At 35.4% G+C, this 24,468-nt stretch overlaps 1 protein-coding gene across 1 annotated transcript in view; it reads right to left on the bottom strand.

Annotated features, from left to right (window-relative positions):
- Positions 1 to 1,393: 1,393 nt before the first annotated feature.
- The window catches only part of nol10 (nucleolar protein 10), a 32,033-nt gene continuing 8,958 nt past the window's right edge, over positions 1,394 to 24,468 (bottom strand). Inside the window, exons 8-21 of the mRNA XM_084393867.1 lie at positions 24,273 to 24,333; positions 24,114 to 24,199; positions 21,781 to 21,859; positions 21,488 to 21,637; positions 21,310 to 21,376; positions 18,851 to 18,903; positions 15,766 to 15,892; positions 12,131 to 12,210; positions 11,934 to 12,032; positions 10,528 to 10,614; positions 10,254 to 10,421; positions 6,712 to 7,022; positions 4,301 to 4,403; positions 1,394 to 1,825 (exon numbers count right to left, since the gene is read on the bottom strand). Coding sequence (XP_084249993.1) covers positions 1,643 to 1,825; positions 4,301 to 4,403; positions 6,712 to 7,022; positions 10,254 to 10,421; positions 10,528 to 10,614; positions 11,934 to 12,032; positions 12,131 to 12,210; positions 15,766 to 15,892; positions 18,851 to 18,903; positions 21,310 to 21,376; positions 21,488 to 21,637; positions 21,781 to 21,859; positions 24,114 to 24,199; positions 24,273 to 24,333 — 1,654 coding nt within the window. The 3' untranslated portion in view covers positions 1,394 to 1,642. The remainder of the gene's footprint in view (positions 1,826 to 4,300; positions 4,404 to 6,711; positions 7,023 to 10,253; positions 10,422 to 10,527; positions 10,615 to 11,933; positions 12,033 to 12,130; positions 12,211 to 15,765; positions 15,893 to 18,850; positions 18,904 to 21,309; positions 21,377 to 21,487; positions 21,638 to 21,780; positions 21,860 to 24,113; positions 24,200 to 24,272; positions 24,334 to 24,468) is intronic.

Below are 24,468 nucleotides of genomic sequence, written 5' to 3'. Positions count from 1 at the left end.
ATCTGTAAAACTGCATTTTTCCATCTTAAAAATATATCTAAATTACGCCATATGCTCTCATTGACAAATGCGGAACAATTAGTTCATGCGTTCATGACCTCAAGGCTAGATTATTGTAATGCTCTACTGGGTGGTTGCCCTGCACGCTTAATAAACAAACTACAGCTAGTTCAAAACGCAGCAGCTCGAGTTCTTACCAGAACCAGGAAGTATGACCATATTAGCCGAGTTCTGTCAAAACTGCATTGGCTCCCTATTAAACATCGCATAAATTTTAAAATATTGCTGATTACTTACAAAGCACTAAATGGTTTAGCTCCGCAGTACTTGAGTGAGCTCTTAACGCACTATACTCCTTCACGTCTATTGCGATCTCAAAATTCCGGCCAGTTGATAACACCTAGAATATCAAAATCAACTGCTGGCGGTAGATCCTTTTCCTATTTAGCACCAAAACTCTGGAACAGTCTTCCTACCATTGTCCGGGAAGCAGACACACTCTGTCAGTTCAAAGCCAGATTAAAGACACATCTCTTTGACCTAGCATTCACATAATACATTATAGACTTCTATAATTTAATGTTAGGCTGCATAGATTAGGTCAGCCGGAACCGGGAACACTTCCCAAAAATCCTGATGTACTTGTTACATCATGAGAAGAATGGCATCTATGCTAATTTTAGTGTCTGTGTTTATCCCGAGGTTTTCCTGCAGCCTGCCGGATCCAGGCCGTATCCAGATCTGATGAAGGACCTTCGCCTGGACCGATGACAACGCAGTGCTGAAGTGCCAACTAGTCTCTCCCTATGGAGGATCCCTCTACCACTATACAGATAAGGCGTTGTCGGGAAAATTTGTTTCGCGTTCCTACCCCAAAGCAACAAAATAAAATAAAATTCTTTATCAAAATTTATAAGGAAAGACAAGTACTTTGTTTAGGCTTGGCTTGTAGGGAATTCCAAACCTGCGTATTTTCAAATGCACATAACTATAGAACCCATTCTAAATGCGCATGTGAACGCCATCAGCGTTTCTAACAGGTTCGCGTTTAAAGTCTGTGTAGAGAGAATGGTGTCGTCTTAGCAGCCCCTAATTTAATAACAAATGATCGTTGCGATGGAAGCAAATCAATCAAAACTAACTTTAGATGGAAAATAACTTAACTCTGCTATAAAGCCAAAACAATCTCTGTTACCTTAAATTATACGCTCATCTCTGTGAAGCTGCTTTGAAACAATCTACGTTGTTAAAAGCGCTATATAAATGAAGATGACTAAACTACTATAAAGATTCAAAAGCATTTCAAAAATGATCAGCAGTAAAAGTGAATTGATGCTGAATGGGAATTCATTTGTGTGTGTAAATGTAAGAGAACAGAACAGGACAGAGCAGATGTTGATAAAAATGTTTTATGGTTCTTCACAAAACACAAGGTTCTGTTTACTGTGCTGAGAGACGTGGAAAAAGAGAGGTCTGACAAACACACACACACACAGTCTCTTAATGTGAATCAGTGACGGCATCTGTTATGGAACGGTGTCTTGAACACAAAAGTGATTCCTGCAGATGTCTGATCAGACACATTTTAAGGCAGTATTAAAAGTCCTGTGTCAACGTCTAGTGACCACGATCAGTCCTGAGTTTAAAAGGGTCTCCTTCCTCTTCCTCTCCCGCCTCCTCTTCCTCTCCCGCCTCCTCTTCCTCTCCCGCCGCCTCTTCCTCTTCCTCCTCTGTTAGAATGTAAGTGTCCAGCCGCCCGTCTGATCTTCCTCCTCTCCTCATGATGGTCACGTTCAGCCTGCTGTTGAAATCGCTGCTTCTCCGTCTGTGCAAGTACAAGATGGAGTTAGTGGCAAAGCCAAAATGGTCCACAACTCAAAGGGATTTTTTAATAATTGGTTCCAAAAGGTTACTACTGTGATGAATCTTAGCAGTGTTGGGTTGTGATGAACTAAAAGCAGCGACACAATAGACGTTTCTCCACTGTCTGTTCAGTAGCACAATACCTCCGCTATTTTAAAAATAGTCTCTTTTCCACTAACTGGCAACCTTTTCCAAAAAAGATCAGACTAGCGTGACAACTCACCCCGGCTGTAATCAGATGCTTTTTTTTTTGTGTGCTTTCTCTCCTAAGAGGCACTGGGAAGCTTGATTCATTTTAGTGATTCATCAGCTTTCTTTAGTCATTCATTGGTTTGTTCAGACAGTTCATGGAAAGAAACAGTTCAAAGAAATGCCCCAGCATGGCATTTATAGTAAAATACAGTCTTTAAATAAGTGCTGTGGTCTTTTCTAGTTTTGTAAGTTGTATTTAGTGTTTAGTATTCAGTTATCTGTTCAAGTTTAAAGTGGTAAACCTTAAATGGATTGGAAAACAACTACTGCTTACACTTGTCAGAGAGGTCCAAACAAATCTATCATCACAGTCTAGTGTTTTAACTCTCCCTTACTGTCGTTTGGTTGAGACGGTCAAGAACAAATTATGTTTTACAGACTATCATGCAAAAGTTTGTACGATTTTTTAAGTTTGTGAGAAGTCTCTTCAGCTCACCAAGGCTGTATTTATTTGATCAAAAAGACAGAAAAACAGGTATTGGCGAGTATTATTACATTTTAAAATATATTTTAGTTATTTATAACTTTTAGAAAATTTTAATTTATTCCTGTGATCAAAGCTGAATTTCCAGCAGCATTACTCCAGTCTTCAGTGTCACATGATCCTTCAGAAATCAGTCTAATATGATGATTTGATGCTCAAGAAACATTTCTCATCATCAATGTAGACCAGTTTTTTCATGTATTTTTCTCAAGATTCTCCAAAGAATAGAAAGCTTAAAAGAAATCTTTTCTAACATATTTTTTACTGTCACATTTAATGCGAATAAAAGTATTAATCTCTTTAAAAGATCTTTCTGACCTCAAACTTTGAACGATAACTGTGTCATATTAATTTGAGAGCATCAGCAGAAGGTGTAGATAATCACTGAACAATTACAGAATGTTATTACATGACTTTAGTAAAGAGTCAGAGAGTGCATGAGTCAGAGTATTTTAATTGGTGCTTGACAGTTTGTTGTTGTTCTATGAAAAATTTGTGCGTGAAGATACTTTTGTTTGGTGTTCCATTGGAAAATCTATTAGCATGTGAGTGAACAGTTAAAAAATAATTCATTCATTCATTCTAGGGATGCACCGACATGAACATTTTGGCCGATACGATAATTCTTTATATTTGAAAGCCGAAAACCGATATATCGGCCGATAAATCTAAATCCAAATTTTTATATAATTTTTGAGGGCTTGATTACAAAAACAAGTCTCACCATTAAAATCCACATCCCATATTTTATATATTATAATGTTCTCACTATAATTTTATGTAGCCTATATGACAGACGTGTTGCACTTTACTGTATTTTCCTTTTTTTGAAGTGATTTCAATCATATTTCAAGCTATTCAAAACCATCATGTTGAACAGTGCGCATCTCAAGTGTCTCAGCTGAAGGAAATAATCCATTATTTATCAGCTTTAATATATCATCCAAATAAGAAAATTTGTCCGATATATTAAAGCTGATAAATAATGGATTATTTCCGATAACATTATAACTGAACATATATCGGCCGATGCCGATAAGGTGGCCAATATATCGTGCATCCCTAATTCATTCCTTCAATGCAAAGAACAATCATGTATGTTTAGATTTTGTAAGGATTACATGACCTCAGATTACTGACCGATTACTAAAATATTTCCAGGAACATCCAACAAAGCAGCAAAGTGACTTGACTGAATAATGTGTCCGACAGAGAGGAGGAGAATGGGAATTAAATGGGCGTGCGAGCGGTCAAAGGACAGAAAACAAAGGTGAGAATTTCAGGGCATACTGAAGCCATTCTTCTGTCTATGGTGTGAGTCAGCAGGAATCTGAGCTGGGAATGTGTCTGACCCAATTTTACCACACTATCATCTTCATTTAAAAAAAAAAAAGAGGGAGGAAGAGTGAGAAACAAACGTATGACTAGGTCCAGGTTAAATGAAAAGGTTTTCAGCAAACCTGTAAATAATGGTTTATGTAATTGTTTGAATAAATCTGTCATCTGTTTTTACTCATTCTGAAATTTCTAGGATTACAACATCACAGCTGTTCATTAAAGAAAATTCACCCATATTAACACACTTTCAGTGCTCTGCGACTCAGCTGATCTGGATGACGCATCAGTAGAATTCAAACAAGTGTTATAAAGCGTTAGTCTGCACAGGTGGCAGCTGGGATAGGTTGTCGTCATCATGCTTACCTTCTTGAGAGTGAAAGTGAGCTGTTTGCTTCCAACCGCTGCGTCGTTGAGGTTTAGCATCCCTGATCTCTCCTCCCGCTGCAGTCGCTCCTCCAGAGATGTCCTGTGTGACGGCAAACATAGCGTTCAACTTTCATCTAACAGCGATTGAGCAAAAGACATAAAAATTACCAACAAACAAAGAACGTCTCAAGTAAAGGGGCACAACAACTCACCGGAGCGCAGCAACACAAAGTTGATTCTGCACCAATTTGATCTTATATCTTATGTAGGGCTATCACTAGCGATACTTTTGATAATCGAGTAATCAGCCAATTATTTGGACGATTAAAAGAGTAATCGGATTTTTTTGCGGTAAGAAAATTGACCTAAGCAAAGACCTAAGAGTGAGTGTGTGTATGTGTGAGTGTTATTGTAACACTACTTGACAGTTTCATGCGCTTTAAGTATTTACTAGTGTTTATTAGTTCTAAACTCTCGACACAGGTTAATTGCAATTAAGGATTGGTTTAAAACGAGTACTCAAATTTAAATCAATGAATTGTGACAGCCCTAATTTAATGTTTATTTTTCATATTTTTATTTAAATGTAAATTTTTTAATGTTTATTTTTGGTACAATATCCACATATATTTTGAATCAAAGGTCTTAATGATTTTCATGTGTGTTAAATCAACAGTTTTTCAAAAACTGAGGAAAGTGTGAAAGTATTAACGTTAGCATGACCCTAACCGGCCTAGGTGACATCATTTAGTCTTTTTCTTTATAATAATGTACATTTAAGAATCATTCACAATAAGACTATGAATATGTATAATGCAAATAGATTGAATTTTGATCTCTTGTTGACTTTAATATGTCAAAACCGTGCTAGGTTAGGTGCAGATGGTTAATCATGTAAAACCAAGTCTGAGAGCATCAGACAATTGGGTAACACTTTACTTGAAGTGGTGTGCATAAGACTGACATGACACCTTCATAATCATGACACGTCATTATTAAAATGTCATTAAGTGTTAATACTGTCAAATTATTTTATAACTAATACTGGAATACTGGGAAAAAAAGTGGTCAGAAATATATTCATTATGGCCTCATGACAGCCAATGTCAAAACCAACCACATGACAGTTTAATGTAATGTTAACCCATAAAGCTAAGTTTGATAATGAATCTGCTATGTCATGTTTATGACACATTTATGACAGGTTATGATGTATTGGTTTATGTAAAGTTGTCATAACAAAGACATCTCAAACAATGTCATATTTGCATAAAAATGTCATAAAACTGAGCGAATGACACCTAATGACACATAAACATGCATAAAACCTCCTTCATATTCATGACGTGTGTCATGTCACGATTATGAAGGTGTCATGTCAGCCTTATGCACACCGCTTCAAGTAAAGTGTTACCCAATTGTCTAGCACTTTAAAGGCCATTAGGAGGTTCAGAAGGACATGCTCTCTATATTTGGCACGCTCATTTATATGTGGCCCTGAGTCAACATGTGTTACCTGTCAATAAACCACCCACTGAGAGTCAAACGAGGGTAGGACTCAGTGAGAGTATAGCTGTTTTAATAGTTTCATTACAGCATGTACACATTGATCCTATGTCTTTGAAGAAATAATAAAAAAAGCACCATTTTAACTCTATTTTGGCTTTGTTCGAAGAATTGTGAATCGAACCAAATCGTGACATTAGCATATTGTTACACCCCTAATAAATAAAAGCGTTTCAAATATTCAGAATCGATATGCATCAAACCGATATTTTTGACAACACTAGTCCCTTCCCTTTAAGCAATCCGTCTTTAAAGACGACCTATTATGCCCTTTTTAAAGTCTTGATTTTGTTTATGTGCTCTACTAGAACAGGTTTTCATGCTTGCATGTTCAAAAAACACATTATTTTTCTCATTTTCCCCATTGTTGCAGCTCCTCTCTTCCCAGTCTGTCAGTAACGCTCTGTTTAGTTCCTGTCTCTATGAAGCTCCTCCTCCTGAAAAGCACACTGTGCTCTGATTGGTCGGCTGGATCAGTGTGTTGTGATTGGTCAAGAGCTTCAAGTGTGACTAACTAACACATTACTAACTAACTCAACCAGGCCCCGCCCCTTTATTCTGCTTATGAATAATTTAAATGAGGAATATTGTGACGTGTTCGTTCCCGGAAGAAACTCAAGACTACAATGGAGGCGTTTCAGGAGTTCAGAAACACTGACACTGTGCTTTGAAACTATGCAGAGATTTTTCATGCTCAAACAACAACATTTACACACTCTAAAGAAAGATGGAAATGTGAAAAAGGCATAATAGGTCCTCTTTAAGCTCAAGGTGAACTTAATTTTCCAAAATGTGGTGCTATAAATGGTTTTAAAATGCATCTATGAGAACGGTTAACTTACTTCTGCATCTTCTGCTTGTGGGAAACGTCGCTGAAGCTGCGAAACTCCTCTCCTGCTTTGATCTGGTAGAATCGAGGCTGGCTCTGGTTCTGCCGCTCCCGCTGGTTGTTCCCGGCTGGATCTGAACTCTGTAAGTTGGTGTCTCGGTCCTGTTGCCTCTTCTCTTTCCTCTGGATGAAGTTGCGCTCTCGCTCCTCGGCCCGTAAGAGACGCCGCTGAACCCTCACCTCCTCCACCCAACTCTTATCGTCATCATCAGAGCTCTCCTCCTCCTCTGAGCCTCGGCCTTCCACCTCCTCCTCCTCGCCATCCTGCAAGTGAGACCACGAGTTTGAAAGAAATGATTATCTACTTATATTATCATCTCCCACAAATCAGAAGACGTTAGCTCTGTTCCTTGTGACCTGCATTTTCGTCAACAACAGTGTTATTTTAGTATCACTGAGATACTACAGTAGTTTTTATTCAGTAGTGTCTCAGTGATACTAAAACAACACACAACTGGTGTCGTTTTTATTCATATTTTGAATTATTTTTATTTAATATTTTGTTTCCTTTTTAATTTTTGGCTTTAGAAACGCTGTTGTGTTTTTCAGGGTTATTATGACTAACTAATACAAAAAAAAATTATACATTAAAAACATTTCTGTAAATTGAAATTATTAATTTCGTTAAAAAAAATTATGAAACAAATTTGGTTGACGCCCTTTTTTTCCATTATGATACCGATAAATGTCAGTAACCAAACAGTTGATGGTTCCCATTAACTTACATGGTATTTTTATTTCCTACTATGGAAGTCAACGGCTACCTTCAACTGTTTGGTTACCGACATTCTTCAAAATATCTTCTTATGTGTTCAGCAGAAGAAAGAAACTCATAACTTGAGGGTGAGTAAATGACACAATTTTCATTTTTGGGTGAGCTATCCCTTTAAGTGCATAAATGCAATGATAAATCAGAGGTCATAAGCCTTGTTGTGTCTACGAAACAGTCCCAATGAGGAAAGTTTGAGCAGCCTGATACAAACATGCATGTTTTACTTGAAAAATAAGAAACGTCAGTGTTTAGTTCAGCGCCAGCTCACCCACTGACTGTCATTGAGCAGCATTATAATCATGCAGGGTAGACACGGTCTAAATCAGAGGTTTATTGTGCAGCACTGACAGCTTCCCTCATCACAACGAGAGAGTGTGTGAGGGTGCAGTGACAGTCAGAGAGCTCGCGCTGAACCATTCAATCAATCTGATCCTTCACAACAATACAGCCGGAGCTTTAGTGTGCTGTCGCTCAGCGCTCATCTCGTTTTGCATGGATATCCTACATAAATAATATGGCCCGCAACACTACACTACCTTTCAAAAAGTCATTAAGATTTATAAAAAAAGAAATGAATACTTTTACTCAGCAAGAATGCATTGAATTAAATAAGAAGTGACAGTAAAGACTTTTACATTGTTTCCAAAAAACGTCAAATAAAAGCTGTTCGTTTGAACCTTTTTTTTTTTTATTCATCAAAGAATCATAAAAAAGACTGTTTCCAACAAAATATTAAGCAGAAATTATTAGAAATCAGCACTGATTTCTGAAGGATCATGTGACACTGAAGACTGGAGTAATGATGCTGAAAATTCAGCTTTGATCACAGGAATAAATGACATTTTACATTATATTCACATAGAAAACCGTTACTATAAATTCTAATAATATTTTACACCATATTGCGGTTTTTACTGTATTTCGGATTAAATAAATGCAGCCTTGCGGAGCAAAAGAGATCAACTCCAAACTTCTAAACAGTAGTGCATGACGGTAGTACACTTAATCGTAGTTATATTTATCATCATTAATAATCGCATTATATTATATGGGAAATAATCGTGCTGCTCTAATTTGGCTTATCGGATTATGAAATTGCAAAGGCTGCGATAGTTTTTTTGTTATGTTCAGCTTGTCACTGATGATCGGCTCTGTAAACACTGCGAGTTTGAGTCACTTATAACGTGAATTTGAAAGAGCAACACACGCGTGTCAAACATCATTTATGAACCTCTTGTCCAACAAAAAAGACAACATTTAATAACATGCTTTTACTCCAAACTCACTCCATAAGGACAGTTGAGCTCCTCCTTCTGTGAGATGATGAGCTTCTTACACAGAATAAGGCAGTCGTGTGTTTATTAGTCATGTTTAATCAAAGCGTTTCAATCTTCTGTTTATTCAGCTACAGTGATAGGGATTTCCTGGGATGATGTGTGTTATCGTACTTCTTCTGCGGGACATATATGGCGTGTGTGTGTGTGAGAGCGCCCTCTGGTGTTCAGATGGATCAGCATTTACTACCGATCAGCCGTTCTGCACTGACAAGCTGCACATAAAACAATCGCAGCCTTTGCCAAATCACGTGCGGTTTCATTGCGATTGTGCAGCCCTAACTACTACATACTAAATAATCATTTTACGTAACTTATTGTGAGGCATTTGCAGATACCCAGCTCTATCAGAAAGTGTGAGTTTGCTTTTTGTGAAAGACTAGGGGTGTAACGGTTCTGTTCTCCACCCATGGTTCGGCACGCACTTGCACCGCTGTTCATCTCAAATCTGATGACGCATCTATAATATAGGTTTGTTGAAAATAACGCATAAAACAGACAGATCGTTCCGCTAATGTATGTTTCTGTCAATAGATGCGCATTCTGGCTTCCCAATACGTTACAATAAAGAACGTGGACAGTCAGTCACTCGTTTGTAAACTTTGTTTGCGAGTGTCATATGCTCTATATGAGCAGTCATTTACGCCATCATCACCCGCGAGCACAGGTAAGACCTGAACAGCACACGTTGCTGTCTGTGTTTAAACTAAACTCCTGTAAGCCTTACCCATTTAAGCATGAGAAGGTTTGTGTGTGAAAACAGAAAAAACTGAGCCCTGATATATTGAAGGGCAGGTAAATGTGACATGAGTTTATGTGAAGATTGTTTGAAGTTCACAAATTAAAAGTTGTATTTTGTAAAGCCTAATTTAAAAAAAATAATTATTGATAGCTTTCAATTATACTGTAATGCTGAATGGCTAAAATTGAGAAAAAAATATTCATAGAGAAATATTCATTCATTGGTGATATCATTGATACCAAAAGACTCCATTAAACAAGTATTTAAAATATACTGTCTTTATGTTGTTTCTACATTAATTTGGAGATAAAGTGTGAAATTATTACAATAAAATATGAAAAACTTATAAAAACAGTTAATCGAGATTAATTACAGAAAAATGATTAATTAGTTAATTTTTTTTTAAACTAAAAAAAAAGCACTAATTTATAATTGTCATCTTTTATTTAAATATTATTCATGTATTTTTTCCCCACTGTAATTGTCTTCTCTAAGCTGGATACATGCGATACTGCCTAAGAATCTGGCCAAAATGATCTCATATGTTATTAGGCAGCATTATGACGCCTATCTTTTCAAACAGATTTTGGGACACTAAGTCCTTAGGTTTGGAACAGAGCTGTAATTAAAGTGATGCTGTTGTGTACCTGCTCCTCTTGCTGAACAAGCTGGCTGAGTTTCTTCCTCCGCTTCTCTCCCACTTTAGACACGATGGGGTTCAGCAGACGGTACTCCTCGCTCCGCTCATCCACCTGGTAATCCGGGTTCTCGAACATCACCTTGAAACGGTCGTCCATCAGGAGATTGTCTACGGCCTTGGAAAGACAAAAAGATGAGAGCAAATTTAGAAAAAGAGACAAAGATGACTAAAATGTCTGAAATATTTATATAGTAAATCAGTGTGAAAGAGACATTGCCCACATTGGCCTTTTTCTTCCTCTTCTTGCTTGGAAGCTCACTCTCCTCCATGAGTTTCAAGGCCAGTTCCTTATTGACCTTAGGCAGCTTCTGTTTAGAGATAAGAGCGAGAGAATGACAGTCAAAGCATTGACGATAACAGAGTCTGAGGAATTAGAAACATTCACTCAGCCGATGAGGAATCCAGTCATAAGAATGGATCACGGAATGCCACGAGTCTGGATCATTTTGGACGAATAAATAAAAAGTAAGGCTGTACACAATCAAATCAGGATATGGACGAGTGTCTGTGAATATATAAAAATGCAAAAAGACTATTGATATTGAAATCTGCACATCTCTGTTGTGTGAATGAGCGGCACAGTTTCGTCAACTGCATATCCTCAAGCTTGTTAAAGGAATAATCACACAAATTTCAAACTGAATCGTTACATTTTCGTTTAATTATGTAATCCAGAAAAATCACTGAATAAAATTTTCAGAAATGTTTTAGTTAGCTGTGATTATGAAATTCATTATTTTTTTGCAACTTCTGACCCCTGAATGGTTCAAATAATTTTAGTAATCAAAAAGATTACTAAAAACACACAGACACATATACATTTTTTTTAATTAAATTGTTAATGTTTCATGCCTAAATTTGATTACAACTGTTTTAGCTAATACATTTGTAATAAATCATAAATCCAGAAAAAGACAACAGATTTTCTGAAAATTCAAAACATTTTATAGGGCTCTATTATTGTAAAAAAAAAATAGTGAAATCTTAAATTGTAAAAGATCTATGATTTTTCCAAATTTAATTAAACCATTAAACCGGTATTAAAAAAATCACATGTATTTTATAGGGTCCTAAAAATGCAATTTCTTGTTCCAGTTTTGATAAAATGTTGTTAATCTGTCCAACTTTCATGTTTTCAATTAATTAGGTAAGCTTATTGATTACTAAAATTATTTGAACCATTCAGGGGTCAGAAGTTGCAAAAAAATCTAATGAATTTCATAATCACAGCAAACTAAAACATTTCTGAAAATTGTATTCAGTGATTTTCTGGATTAGACTTTATCTGGGTAACACTTTATTTTACAGTGTCCTTGTTACATATGTTACATGTACTTACCATAGTAATAACAGCAAATTATGCATAATTAAATGCAACTAACCCTCAGCCAAACCCTAATGCTAGCCCAACCCTATAGTAAGTACATCTAGTTAATTAATATTACTCAGTACTTAAATGTATAATTACACTGTAACAATGACACTAAAATAAAGCGTTAACTTTTCTGTAACGAGCTTTCTTTCAGCCAATCCTTCTGTCATTCTTCATCTGCTACGTTTACTCATAGCTGAGATAAGCACACAGTCACACATGCAGACACAGCGTGAATGTGGCAACAAGCGTTACCTTGAGCTGGACTCTCTGAGCTCTGGACTCATCGATCTTCTGTCGGATTCGGTCCTTACGGTACTCCTCATAGGCGAACGGGTTCGCCATGGTCTTTACCTACAGAACAGCACAGCAATCAAACATGTATCATCATTTAACCATTTAAAAGATGTCTTCTAGAGAACATGCACAAATGCCCTGACACAAATCTGCACCTTGTGGTAGAGCCTGATGTCCATGAAGAAGCCGTGCATGTAGGCCCTGAGAAGAGCCGAACCAATCAGATGCGTCAGACCTTAGAGGGGGGAAACAAGCTCAATTACAGGAATTCATCCATTTTTGGGGGTTTGGACACTTTTAATGCACAGATTTAACGCAAAGTAATACAAACTATAAAGATATTGTTCAAAATGAAGACTAGTATTGTGCCACTTTGCGTGGTTAGTGGAACATTAATAGTTAATGTGATGAACTCCAGTTGTGGTTCCTCTGCTTTCTGTGTAAAGTTCAGCAGAACTGACTTACGTCCACTAATAATCACCTTGACATCAGTTAATTAAAGGTCAGTTAGTAAAAATAATGAAGTATTAGTTATGAGAAAAACATGAGCAAAACTGGTTTAATACTTTAATGCACTGACATTCAGACAAGTTACATAGTGCTTTGAACAATACAGATTGTTTCGAAAATCGGTGTTAATGTTAAAGCTCATCAATTATATTTCATCTGTAAAGCAGCTCTACAGAAGACAAGTGACATAATTCAGCTTGTTGATTCAATTCAGTTCAAAAAGTGTGGACGTAGCAAAGTTAGCGTCATCGCAATTCAGTTCAGCTTTTGTTCTCATCCGATAGTGTCAGTGCAGTAAAATTGATAAATGTTACTGAATATTGAGTATATTTTAAACCCCAACTCAGCAAAGACAAAACCGACAGTGGCAAGGAACCCAAACTCATCAGGTGATGGAAGGGGAGGTTCTGGAAGATGTGATTTAAGTGTGCGAATACATTTTGGAGCCACTGCAGTACGTAATCATGCACAAGTTTAACCTCCTGCACTATGATCACCGCCTAAACACTCGAGACACTCCTGAACTCTGAGCCTCCTGAACCAACATCCCCGCAGGACAACATCTGTCCTGCTTATATGGCATTTTCATTGTTTTCATTGATCTAAAATGAAAAGGTTCAGCAGGGATGAGCTATTCTATAGATTACACTCACTGATATCAGCAATTACACTACTGATAACACACACATCACAACATTTAAACAATCACAACATTTAATATTTCATGTTAGATCCCTTCAAATTCCACCCTCTTTTGACTTCTATGCAACTCAAGGGAAGCACTGAGCAGATCAGCTGAGCTACTTCCCCCATTCATCAAGAGAGATTCCTCTGAAGCCATAGACCAGCTTTGTGTGAGAAACAAACCGAAACTCAAGACCCTTGCCTTCCATCCAATCAAATCATGATGCAACACTTCACATTACATAAAATATCCTGTATATTATCATACTTTTCATGCATTAGGCACCTTGAACTCACAATGAAATTTTTTAATAGCATTTTTTTTTATTGATTAATCTATAAATTAATGATCATTTCAACATTTACTAATACTTTATTAAAACCAAAAGCTGTATCTGTTAATATTATTTAAAGGACCTGAACATTTCTGAACGTTAACTAATGGGGCATTTATTGTACATGGTTGCCTAAAATGTATTTTTTGTGAACTAAATCTTTAACATGATTAATAAATGCTGCTCTTACTTTGCATTAACTAATGCGGATTTATACAGCCTTACTGAATTACCACTTTATTTGTTCAGGAGGAGGCACAACCAACTTTATCGGATCTCATGTGCATCTCAATGTGTAAGATTCTTGTATTTTATCGGTCAAAATGATAAACAGCATTCGACTTGCTTCATCAATGCTTTCAAAATTTGGTATATGAGGGAAAGTTTCAGTTCCCATAACTTCTGCCTATGCTAGTGCACGAGAAATATGCTCACTAGACTTTCTCTCCTGTTACATAATCCAGCCATTGCACCTGGCCCTCCACATCACCCCCACCCCACACACACACACACACACACACACACACACACACACACACACACGATCCGATCCGCTTTCTGCTGACGGCAGCATTCCTGAGCGGTTTTCCCATCTCCGACCCACTGAACTGGATCTTATCACCGCGGTAGGTCTGACTCCATCCAGTGTGGCGACTACCGTATCTGTGATACTTGTCTCTGTTTGAAGTTTAGCAGATTGACGTTTTGAGGGTCAAAGCTTGTAATCACAGCTCTGCCTGTCTTTCGCAATTACTGGAATGTTCTCATAGTAAATACTTGGTACGCAGACTCAGCCCAAACTTTGCATATAGCGTGTCATAACGTGCTCCTCAATGATAAAACTGTAACTATGTCTATGAATCTGAAGCTGCAGAATTCCAGATGTTCTCTTCATCTGAACACTCACTTCCATTAAACAGTGCAAAACACTAAAAACAAAACACTAGAAAAACAGAGCTGGGGGAATTTGCCTATTTTTTTGGTCTACTTTATTGCTTTCTGTGTATCAGAATAATTCATCGTGTCATCGGGTTCATGATCAGACGTACCGCTGTATCAGTGTCCTTATTTGCACATATCCATTTCATTTGTTGAAGACGTGATGAAATATCTGGTTCATGTTTGGAGTAGGAGAGTATGTGAAATATGTCTTTATTCTCTTGTATAATATGGAGAAACTGATGACGGAGAAACACACTCTCTAGGGCTGCACAATATATCGAATTTGTAATCGCGATTTCAATTACGGATGCCACAATTATGTAATCGTTTAAAGGCGCAATTACAAAATGTTTTGTTGTTTTTCTTTCTACAGCTTATCTTATCTTATTCCCCCATTGTTTTAATTTTAGTTTTAATATAACATTACAATACCATGCATATATTTACTTTGGTTTGGTTTCTTGAAATATATATATATATAAATATATATATACACACACACATATACACTACTGGTCAAAAGTTTTAGATCTGTAATATTGTTAATGTTTTTAAAAGAAGTATCTTCTGCTCACCAAGGCTGCATTTATTTGATAAAAAAAAAAAAAAAAAAGTAATATTGTGAAATATTATGACAATTTAAAATGACTGTTTTCTATTTTAATATATTTTAAACTGTAATTTATTTCTGTGATGAAAGCTGAATTTTCAGCATCATTACTCTAGTCTTCAGAGTCACATGATCCTTCAGAAATCATTCTAATATGAGGATTTGATGCTCAAGAAACATTCATTATTATTATCAATGTTGAAAACAGTTGTGTACAATTTTTTTTCAAAATTCTTTGATGAATAGAAAGTTCAAAAGAACAGCATTTATTTAAAATAGAATATTTTCTAACATTATAAATGTCTTTACTGTAACTTTTGATCAGTTTAACTCATCCTTGATGAATAGAAGTATTGATTTATTTTATTTCTTTCCCCCAAAAATAAAATGATAATTCTTACTGACCCCAAACTTTTGAAGGGTAGTGTTTAATGTTACAAAAGCTTTAGATTTCAGATAAATGCTGTTCTTTTGAACTTTCTATTCATCATAGCATCATGAAATAAAAATGTAAAAAAATGTTTTCAACATTGATAATAATCATAAATGTTTCTTGAGCATCAAATCATCATATTAGAATGATTTCTGATCACATTTGTTCATGATGTGCAACCTGCACATATTTGTTAACATCCCAAAAAATGTGACGCTTTAATGCAAGTATCGTATTGTTGATCTTAGGACAAGGATCTTAGATTCTCCAGCTTACCCAGGTTCTCCAGGTCTTGGCGGGTGACAAACTTGTAGTCGTCATAGATGGTGCTCTCCGGGTTCTCCTCAAGCTCCTCGGTGAGGTTATCCAGGAAGGAGCACCAGCGTGGAGCCGGACCGAGAGCCTGAAACACAGCGACACACAACAGAGAAAACGCGAGTCAATGGCAAATAAGGATCCTTTTCAGGCAGATCATGAATAGCTTCCCAAAACATGGCAGTTTACAGATATTATAAAGATGATCTTCAACAATTAAGGATCAAGCTAACGAAAATGGTTGTAAACAATTGGTCAGATTTCACAGCAAAATCAAAAGAAGTTGCTTGAATGAAGGCTATTTTATGTGCCAGTTTGCATTGTGCTTAAATGTTGTGAAAAGAACGTTTTCTTCCAAAATTCCCAGTGAAGTGGAAAAAAGGGTACATTATGGCTGTATTATTTGTAAATGCCAATAATTTATGCTGAAAGAAACATGACCCTCTGATCTTTACTACAAACCACCAGATAAAATTGTGGTTCACTTGAATAAATTATGACAGAATTCTATTAATATTGTACAGTAAAATGTATTTCTCAAAGTAATAATAACAACGTATAAAAACATTAGATTGATTTATTATTATTATTAGGAATATCAAACAAACAAGATAGTTTAAAAGATGTTTTAACTTGTACAGTATACAAGTTCTGTTGTGCAGCCCCAAAAAATAAAAATGCAGTTTAAATTGTTAAAGTTTTATGATTTTTTGTTCATTAGACAATTATTTTTATTTGATTACATTTTAAATGACTTATTTAAGTTTTGTTTTTAAGTTTTATGAATTTATTTTTTAGACACCATTTTTGAGATAAAATTTTAATTAAATCCCGAAACATAATCCAGGAAAAAATACAATGGAGAAAACAGAATCAGGCAACAAATAAAACTGGTCTCATGTGTAAAAAAAGTAGCTTCCTCTGAGGAGTTTACGTTGCAATTACATTCTTGAAGTCTAACAAACACGTGGAATGCATTTCCTTCCCTATGAATGGTATGAAATTAATATTGTTGTTAAATATCAATATCACATGATATCGGCCACAATATTATCATACAGCCCAACCCTAATTGTGTGTTTGGAGGAAATGTGATGAAAATAACATAAAACAGGCTTCATTTTCTTTATGAAAATATGAAATGTTTTTTAACTGTATCGTTTTCTTTTGAGTTTAATGTGAAATGTGATCCAGACATTGATATAAGATTCACTGTTAGAAGGTCTGAACCATGTTCTGTTTGACAGAAATGTCAGTGCTTTCATGAAGGGCTGATAAACTGAAATGATTTTATTGAGATCTCGAGTTTGTAGATCTTATTTCTGTAATTGTGTGTACTCAACTCAGGTCCTGCCCTGACAAGTCTTTTCTGTCTTGTCTCTGTTTAATGTTTCTTTGTTTGTCTTGTGTCTGACCACATGGCTCTGTCTTTGTTAATGTTGGTCATGTGTTCTTCTAGTCCCGCCTCCTTGTTTCCCCCTTTTCTAGTCCTCATTTGCTTTTGCTTGTGTTCACCTGATCCTCATGTGCTCTGCTCTCTTTATATTGTACTCCTTTCCCTCTTGTCTTTGCAATTGTTGTGTGCGTGCGTTTCTCACAGATCTCCTAAGTCAATGCTAGATTTAGTTTGCTCTGTCAGTTCTAGCTTTGTATTTATTTCATTTAGATTTTTTCAGTTTTTTCTTTGTTCCTGAATTTTATTCTAGTCAAGTTGCTCTAGTTCTCCCAAGCTTTGTTTTTGTTTTCTCTCGTTTTTGATTTGATTGTTCAAGTCCCCCTGTAGTCAATAATTGTATGCCTTAAAACTCCAAATGACATATTTAAAAGTTTTTCTTTGAAAAAATATTCTTTACGCCTTAAAATATCTTGAATGTAACTCGACACTCTTGCCTCATTTAGTATACGCGGTTCTATGAATATGCAAATGAGCCCCGCCTCCATTCACTCACACAGCTCAGAGATCCACTGGTTGACGATCACACGTTGATCTGATTGGTTACAAGGTAGTTTGTGATGTCAGAAACACCAGCGATTTCAAAGCGTGTTTTTGAGACTGTCTTTGGTTCACTGCAGTTTTAAGGAGAAAATACTCAGCAATGGTGTCGACTTATGAATTTACACATGCTTTGTCTTAAAGCATATTAAAAACACCTCATAGACATATAAACAACATTAAAAACTTGATTTTCACCACAGGGGGACTTTAACTATATAACTCTATATATATATATATAGGACTTGTATATAGGATATAGGACTCTATATATATATATAGGACAAATAAACTTGCCTTGCCTTAACTAATATTTTATTTCTTTCCTCTCTATTCCCTGCAAGGTTGCAGTCTTGTTTTATTTCTTTTTTTCCGATTTCCAGTTATTTATTTCTAGACGACTTTTGTTTGTTTACTTATTTATTTGCTAGATCCTGTTTTTACAGTATTTACTAGTTTCTTTATTTGATTTTCTCTAGTCTTTACTCAGTTTAATTGGCTTTTATATCTTAAATCTTGTCTTGTGTGTTGCGTTGACTCTCCTGGTCTGGCTAGTCCGGTGTTCCCTGAGCCGCTGCCTTGTGCCCATCTGTGGCTGTCGCATCTTTGAGGTCTCATCCCCGACCAACATGTTCTCCAGTTGTGTGCCCTGTATTCCCTGTATTTCCACCTCACCTATCTTGTGCTGTTACTTTGTTGTCAATAAATAACAACCCTTGGTTATTCTGGGTCCTCCCTCTCAGAACTCCTGACACAGACAGAATAAATGCTCTCTTATTGCCAAACACACAGAGCTATCTAATGTGCAGGTCTGGATCAGAAGGCAGTTTCTCAGAAAGGTTTCGGTTGCCCTTAACTACCACTGCTCTGTTAACTATAAACACTATAAAACCACTGGGAGGTTTGCTTTTACTTAGAAAGACATGAAAAGGAGTAATTGGTAGAAGGCGTTCAGGGACGTGCTGTGACTAATCAAGGTACAAAGAAAAAAAAGTGCTCAAAGCATCTGCTCATTTTCACGTCATACTTCATTTCGCGCCATCTGGTACTTACAGGAATGTAAAAGGTGTTCATTTTGGGATCTTCATTGGCAGTGAAGAGCATACCTGTAAATTGAGGCATATAGACGCAATTAGAAAACAGAAACGCCACACAAAACCCCTATATACGCGAGTCACCTTCAACAGCATGTGTCAGATGATGGTCTGATGGTCACAAGACATGTGTGTATGCAGGCCTTATCATTCTAGCTGTGTAAATATAATGCACTCACAATAAAGAAAGCACAATGAACCGGTCACCATCGTTCATGTTTGAGATCAGTAAGAGTTTGGTCAGCAAGCCTCTTATGCGCACCATATATTTGATCAAATAAGTTGGACAGTAAAAAAAAAGAGTCACTATTATTATAATTATTATAATGAAAGATTTTATATAGGAGTTACTGTATTGTTGTAAGATGTTTAATTGTAAATTGTGTTATACTTTATATGAATGTATTTTTATATATATTTTAGTCATATATAAAAAAAGTTTGCCATATATATATATATATATATATGATTATATAATTATTTTGTCATATATAAAATGGCAATAAAAATGTTTAATCATTAACAGAATATGCACTACCGTTCAAAAGTTTTTGAAAGAAGTCTCTTCTGCTTACCAAGGCTGCATTTATTTGATAAAAAAATACAAAAAATATTGTGGAATATTATTAAAACAATTTAAAATATGAATATAATTTGAATATACAGTACAGGTCAAAAGTTTGGAAACATTACGTTTTTTTTTATATTTTTGAAAGAAGGCTCTAATGCTTATCAAGGCTGCGTTTATTTGATCAAAAATCCAGAAAAAAAACAGTAATATTGTGAAATATTATTACAACTTAAAATAATAGTTTTCTATTTGAATATACTTTAAAAAATAATTTATTCCTGTGATGCAAAGCTGAATTTTCAGCATCATTACTCCAGTCTTCAGTGCATGTGACATCCAGTCTATCACATGATCCTTTAGAAATCATTCTAATATTCAGATTTATTATGAGTGATGGAAACAGTTCTGCTGCCTAATATATTTGATGAATAAAAGGTTAAAAAGAACTGCATTTATTCAAAATAAAAAAATATTTTCTAATAATATAAATCTTTACTATCACTTTTTATCAATTTAACACATCCTTGCTGAATAAAAGTATTGATTTATTTCAAAAAAAGAAAGAAAAAAAATTCCAGACCCGTAGTGCATATTGTTGTTACAAAATATTTCTATTTTTAAAAAAATTGCTTCTTTTTATTTTTTTTATTTTTTTTTACTTTTTATTCAAAGTATCCTAAAAAAGTATCACAGGTTATGAAAAAATATTAAGCAGCAGAACTGTTTCCAACTTTGATAATGAATCATCATATTAGAATGATTTCTAAAGGATCATGTGATAGACTGGAGTAATGATCCTGAAAATTCTGCTTTGATCACAGAAATAAATGATAATTTAAAGTATAATAAATTGAAAACCAATTATTTTAAATTGTAATAATATATCACAATATTACTTTTTTTTTTGGATCAAATAAATGCAGGCTTGATGAGCAGAAGAAACTTCTTTCAAAAACATTAAAAATAATAATGTTTCCAAACTTCTGACCTGTACTGTATTTTAAAATGTAATTTATCCCTGAATTTTCAGCATCATTATTTATTATTTAATCAATGTTAAATCATCAATGTTAAAAACAGTTGTGCTGCTTCATATTTATTTCTGGAAACCGCGGTATCTTTGAAAAGAGCAGCATTTATTTATAATCGAAATCATTTGTAACATTATAAATGTCTTTACTGTCACTTTTGATCATTTAATGCGTCCTAGATGAATAAAAGTATTATTTTGGTTAAAAAACAAACAAACTCTTGAACAGTAGTGTGGGTGTGCTAGTTTTATGTATCACGGTCTTTCTTCTAACATACAAAAAATATTTATTAAAACTGAAAACCCAAATCAGTACTTCACATCTATGTATTACTTTGGCATGTTGGAATTACTGCTAGAATAAATCCTTCAGGATGATACAAGATCCTCTTTTGGTCCAGATCACCCTGCAGTGATAATGACTGGCAGATTGCCTTTTAAAAGGGGTGGGACACATTAAAAGCTCTTTATGGGGGTTTAAATATCTAACAGTGTTTCGTTTAAGACAAACAGAGACATTCTCATTCTAGAGAGCATCTGATTGGTCAAAAAAAATAAAAGTTTGTACACACCCCTGTGAGCAAGATGAGATCAATCATTTTGCTCTGCTTTCCAGTAAGAGAAAAACTGTAACTTTTAAATATATATTTCGTCTACAAAGTTTATGTTGGCAACCTCCAGCAGTGTATAAATGACCTTACAGCTCACACACAAGGACGAAATGCCACAGAATTCAAATTTAGGTTTCATGGGGTCAGATAGAAATGAACTAGTATCTTATTGTGGTTAAACTTCAGTTCTATTTGTGTGAACTAACCAGAGCCGGGGTAGAGACACACATCATTGATGTTGGCCTGCGGTTCGATGGAGGAAAATACTCTTCCCTGAAATCAAGACAAAAAAAACAAAAAGTAGTTACGCTTTTGATGCTTTTCCAATAAAGGATCCATGCTGAACGTCTGGATAAAGAAATACACCAGCGAAGCCGGTCTTACATTGTCTTTGTGCCACATCTTGATGATTTTGGAGTCGGCGGACAGCACCAGGTCCAGCGACTCGTGGAAGTGAAGGGATTTGATGGGAAGCCCATAGTAATGATCTTTAACTAGCAGAGGATGTGAAGAACGAAGATCATAGACGAGGATCTGAGAAGAAATCACAACTCCAAGTCAAAACAAGCACTGATGGCCATGAATCTGAGTTCACGTTTGCTCTCTCTTTTGAGCGGAGGTGTCTCTATTTTACCAGGACTTTACACTTTAAATGTGAGGGTTAAATCAGTAGTGACCTGTCCGGTGCTGGTGCCCACCGCCATTCCCAGAGAGCCGTTGAACTTCAGAGCGCTGACGGACGGCAGACCTTCCACCCTTCAAACACAGGACGTCAGACGGTTATTATAGAGTTGTCATAAGTACCAACTTCGGTACCAAGTCGGTACAGATATAAAAAAAAATGTGACACTTTAAGCGCTGTTGAGCGGAATCGTAAACACCTCTGATTGGCCGTTGTGTTCATGCGCTCATCAAATGTGTCTGTGATTGGCTACAATGATCAGCGCTTCAAAAACATGTTGTAAATATACATCAATGACGCTCTTCACCAAGCGTTTGAAAGCAGGCGTCTATCGGCGGACCGGTCCTGCTTGTGCTTTCAAACTCGCTTTTTAAAACACTTATCATCACATTTTTAAATTTCAGTACCGACTTGGTAGGGAAGTCAGTACTTTTGACAACACTACGTTATTACTTAAGCCAGTGTGCTTTACATTAGGGCTGCACAATATTGAAGAAAAGTGCGATATGCAATAACTCATTACATAATGTGATATTCGATATGCGATACGATAATGCTTAAAGTGTGTAAAATAAACTTCAATTATCTTTAAAATGATATAACCTACATACGCGTTTCACATTCTTTAACAACAGAAACTGAATAATCAAATGTAAAAATAAAACACTGCCCAGTTTTCACTGAATGAATTAAATACATACTGACTCTTATTAAAGCTACAAAAGTTATTCAGCCAAGAGCAGCGAGTGATTTTCTCTGTCTTTTGTTCATGACCCCAGTTATTGCAAGCCGTTGTGATATGCATATCGCGATACACACATTTGCGATATTTCGATAATTTCGATATATTGTGCAGCCCTACTTTACCATAACAGCTTTGCATCACTGTAATAAATTGCATCTTATTTTAAATTGCTAAATTATTTCATAATTTACTGAAAATTTGATTTGTTGTTTTTGAAACAATAAATGCAGCCTTGATGAGCAGAAACTCAAAAATATTCAAATATGATACAATGATTTAAATATTTATAATACAGATATTACAAACCTGGATATTTAAACAATAAGTTATATTCTTGCACCACTGGTGAAAAGTTTGAAACATGGAAGATTTTATTTAATGTTTTTGAAAGAAGTCTATTATGCTGATCAAGGCTGCATTTAATGGTAACACTTTACAAAAAGGTTTCATTTGTTACCATTAATTAACTACATTAGTTAACATGAACTAACAAATGTACAATACTTCTACAGCATTTACAGCAATCTTAGTTCAATATTTACTATTACACGATTAAAATCAAAAGTTGTATCTGTTAACACTAGTTAATGCACTGTGAACTAACATGAACATTCAACATTTCATCAAGCTTTTTTATAAACATTTACAAGGTTAATAAATGCTGTGAGAATATTGCTCAGTGTAAGTTTATGTTAGCTAATGCATTAATGCTAACAAATGACACTATTGTAAAGTGTATGCCATATATTTGATCAAAATTACAGTAAAAAACAGTAATGTTGTGAAATACTATTACTATTATAATTATTGTGAATATTTATATAAAGTGTAATTTATTCCTGTGATCAAAGCTGAATTTTCAGCATCATTACTCCAGTCTTCAGTGTCACATGATCCTTCAGAAATCACTCTGATATGCCACTTCATATTTTTGAAGAAACCATGATCATTTTCAGGAATCTTTGTTGAATAGAAAGTTCAAAAGAACATACATTTCTATTTTAACAGAAATTTTAAATAGAAATCTTTTGTAACATTATAAATGTCTTTACAATCACTTTTGATCAATTTAATGCATCCTTGCTGAAGACATTTTTTTTTTTTTAAATCTTACTCAAAACTGATAATAATAATAATAAATATTTATTGAGCATCAAATAGAGTGATTTCTGAAGGATCATGTGACACTGAAGACTGGAGTAATGATGCTGAAAATTCAACTTTGATCACAGGAATATTTTTTTTTTTTTTTCATATATAGAAATCAGTTCTTTAAATTGTAATAGTATTTCAAAATATTACTAATTTTTCTGGAGAGAAGAGTAATTTTTCCAAACGTTTGACCAGCAGAGTATATTTAATGTGATATCTCAGGTCTCCTGAAGCCATATGATAAACAGACTGGACCTTGTTCACAGAAAATCTAGTTTAACAGTCGACATTTTCATTGCACAACACTTGTTATGAGTCGCCAGAAAAACATAATCATGCGAGTATTGATAGACGAGATGGAGAGTAAACAATGACAAATGGCTCATTCTTGGCTGAACACTGAACTATTTCTGTTCATGAATGAAACTTACTCAGTGGCGTCAGTGATGCTGCTCAGAGCGCAGTCCAGAACGCCCACTCGACCCCGGACACGAGGATCCCAGCAGTCCACTCTGCCCTTCACAAACACACACGCTCATTGATACACAGCAGCACAAAACATCAGTCAGTCTCCTGACATCAACACATACCTCTAATGTTCCCGCAGCAAACAAGTTATGGACGGGGTTGATGTCGCACACGTTGATTTCCCTGCGAAAATATGAGAATTAATGTTTGGCATAAACAGCATTTTCTATTCCTCTCTTAGATCTTATTGTAGAAGTCGCTCTTTAATTGAGAGAATATATGTGTCATTTTAAATGTGTACGTCACACAGCTACGCTA

This window comes from Rutilus rutilus (assembly GCF_951802725.1).
Source record: "Rutilus rutilus genome assembly, chromosome: 21".
Lineage (NCBI taxonomy): Eukaryota > Metazoa > Chordata > Actinopteri > Cypriniformes > Leuciscidae > Rutilus > Rutilus rutilus.
Note: the sequence above shows the minus strand (reverse complement) of the source record. Positions and strands in the feature narration are given on the sequence as shown.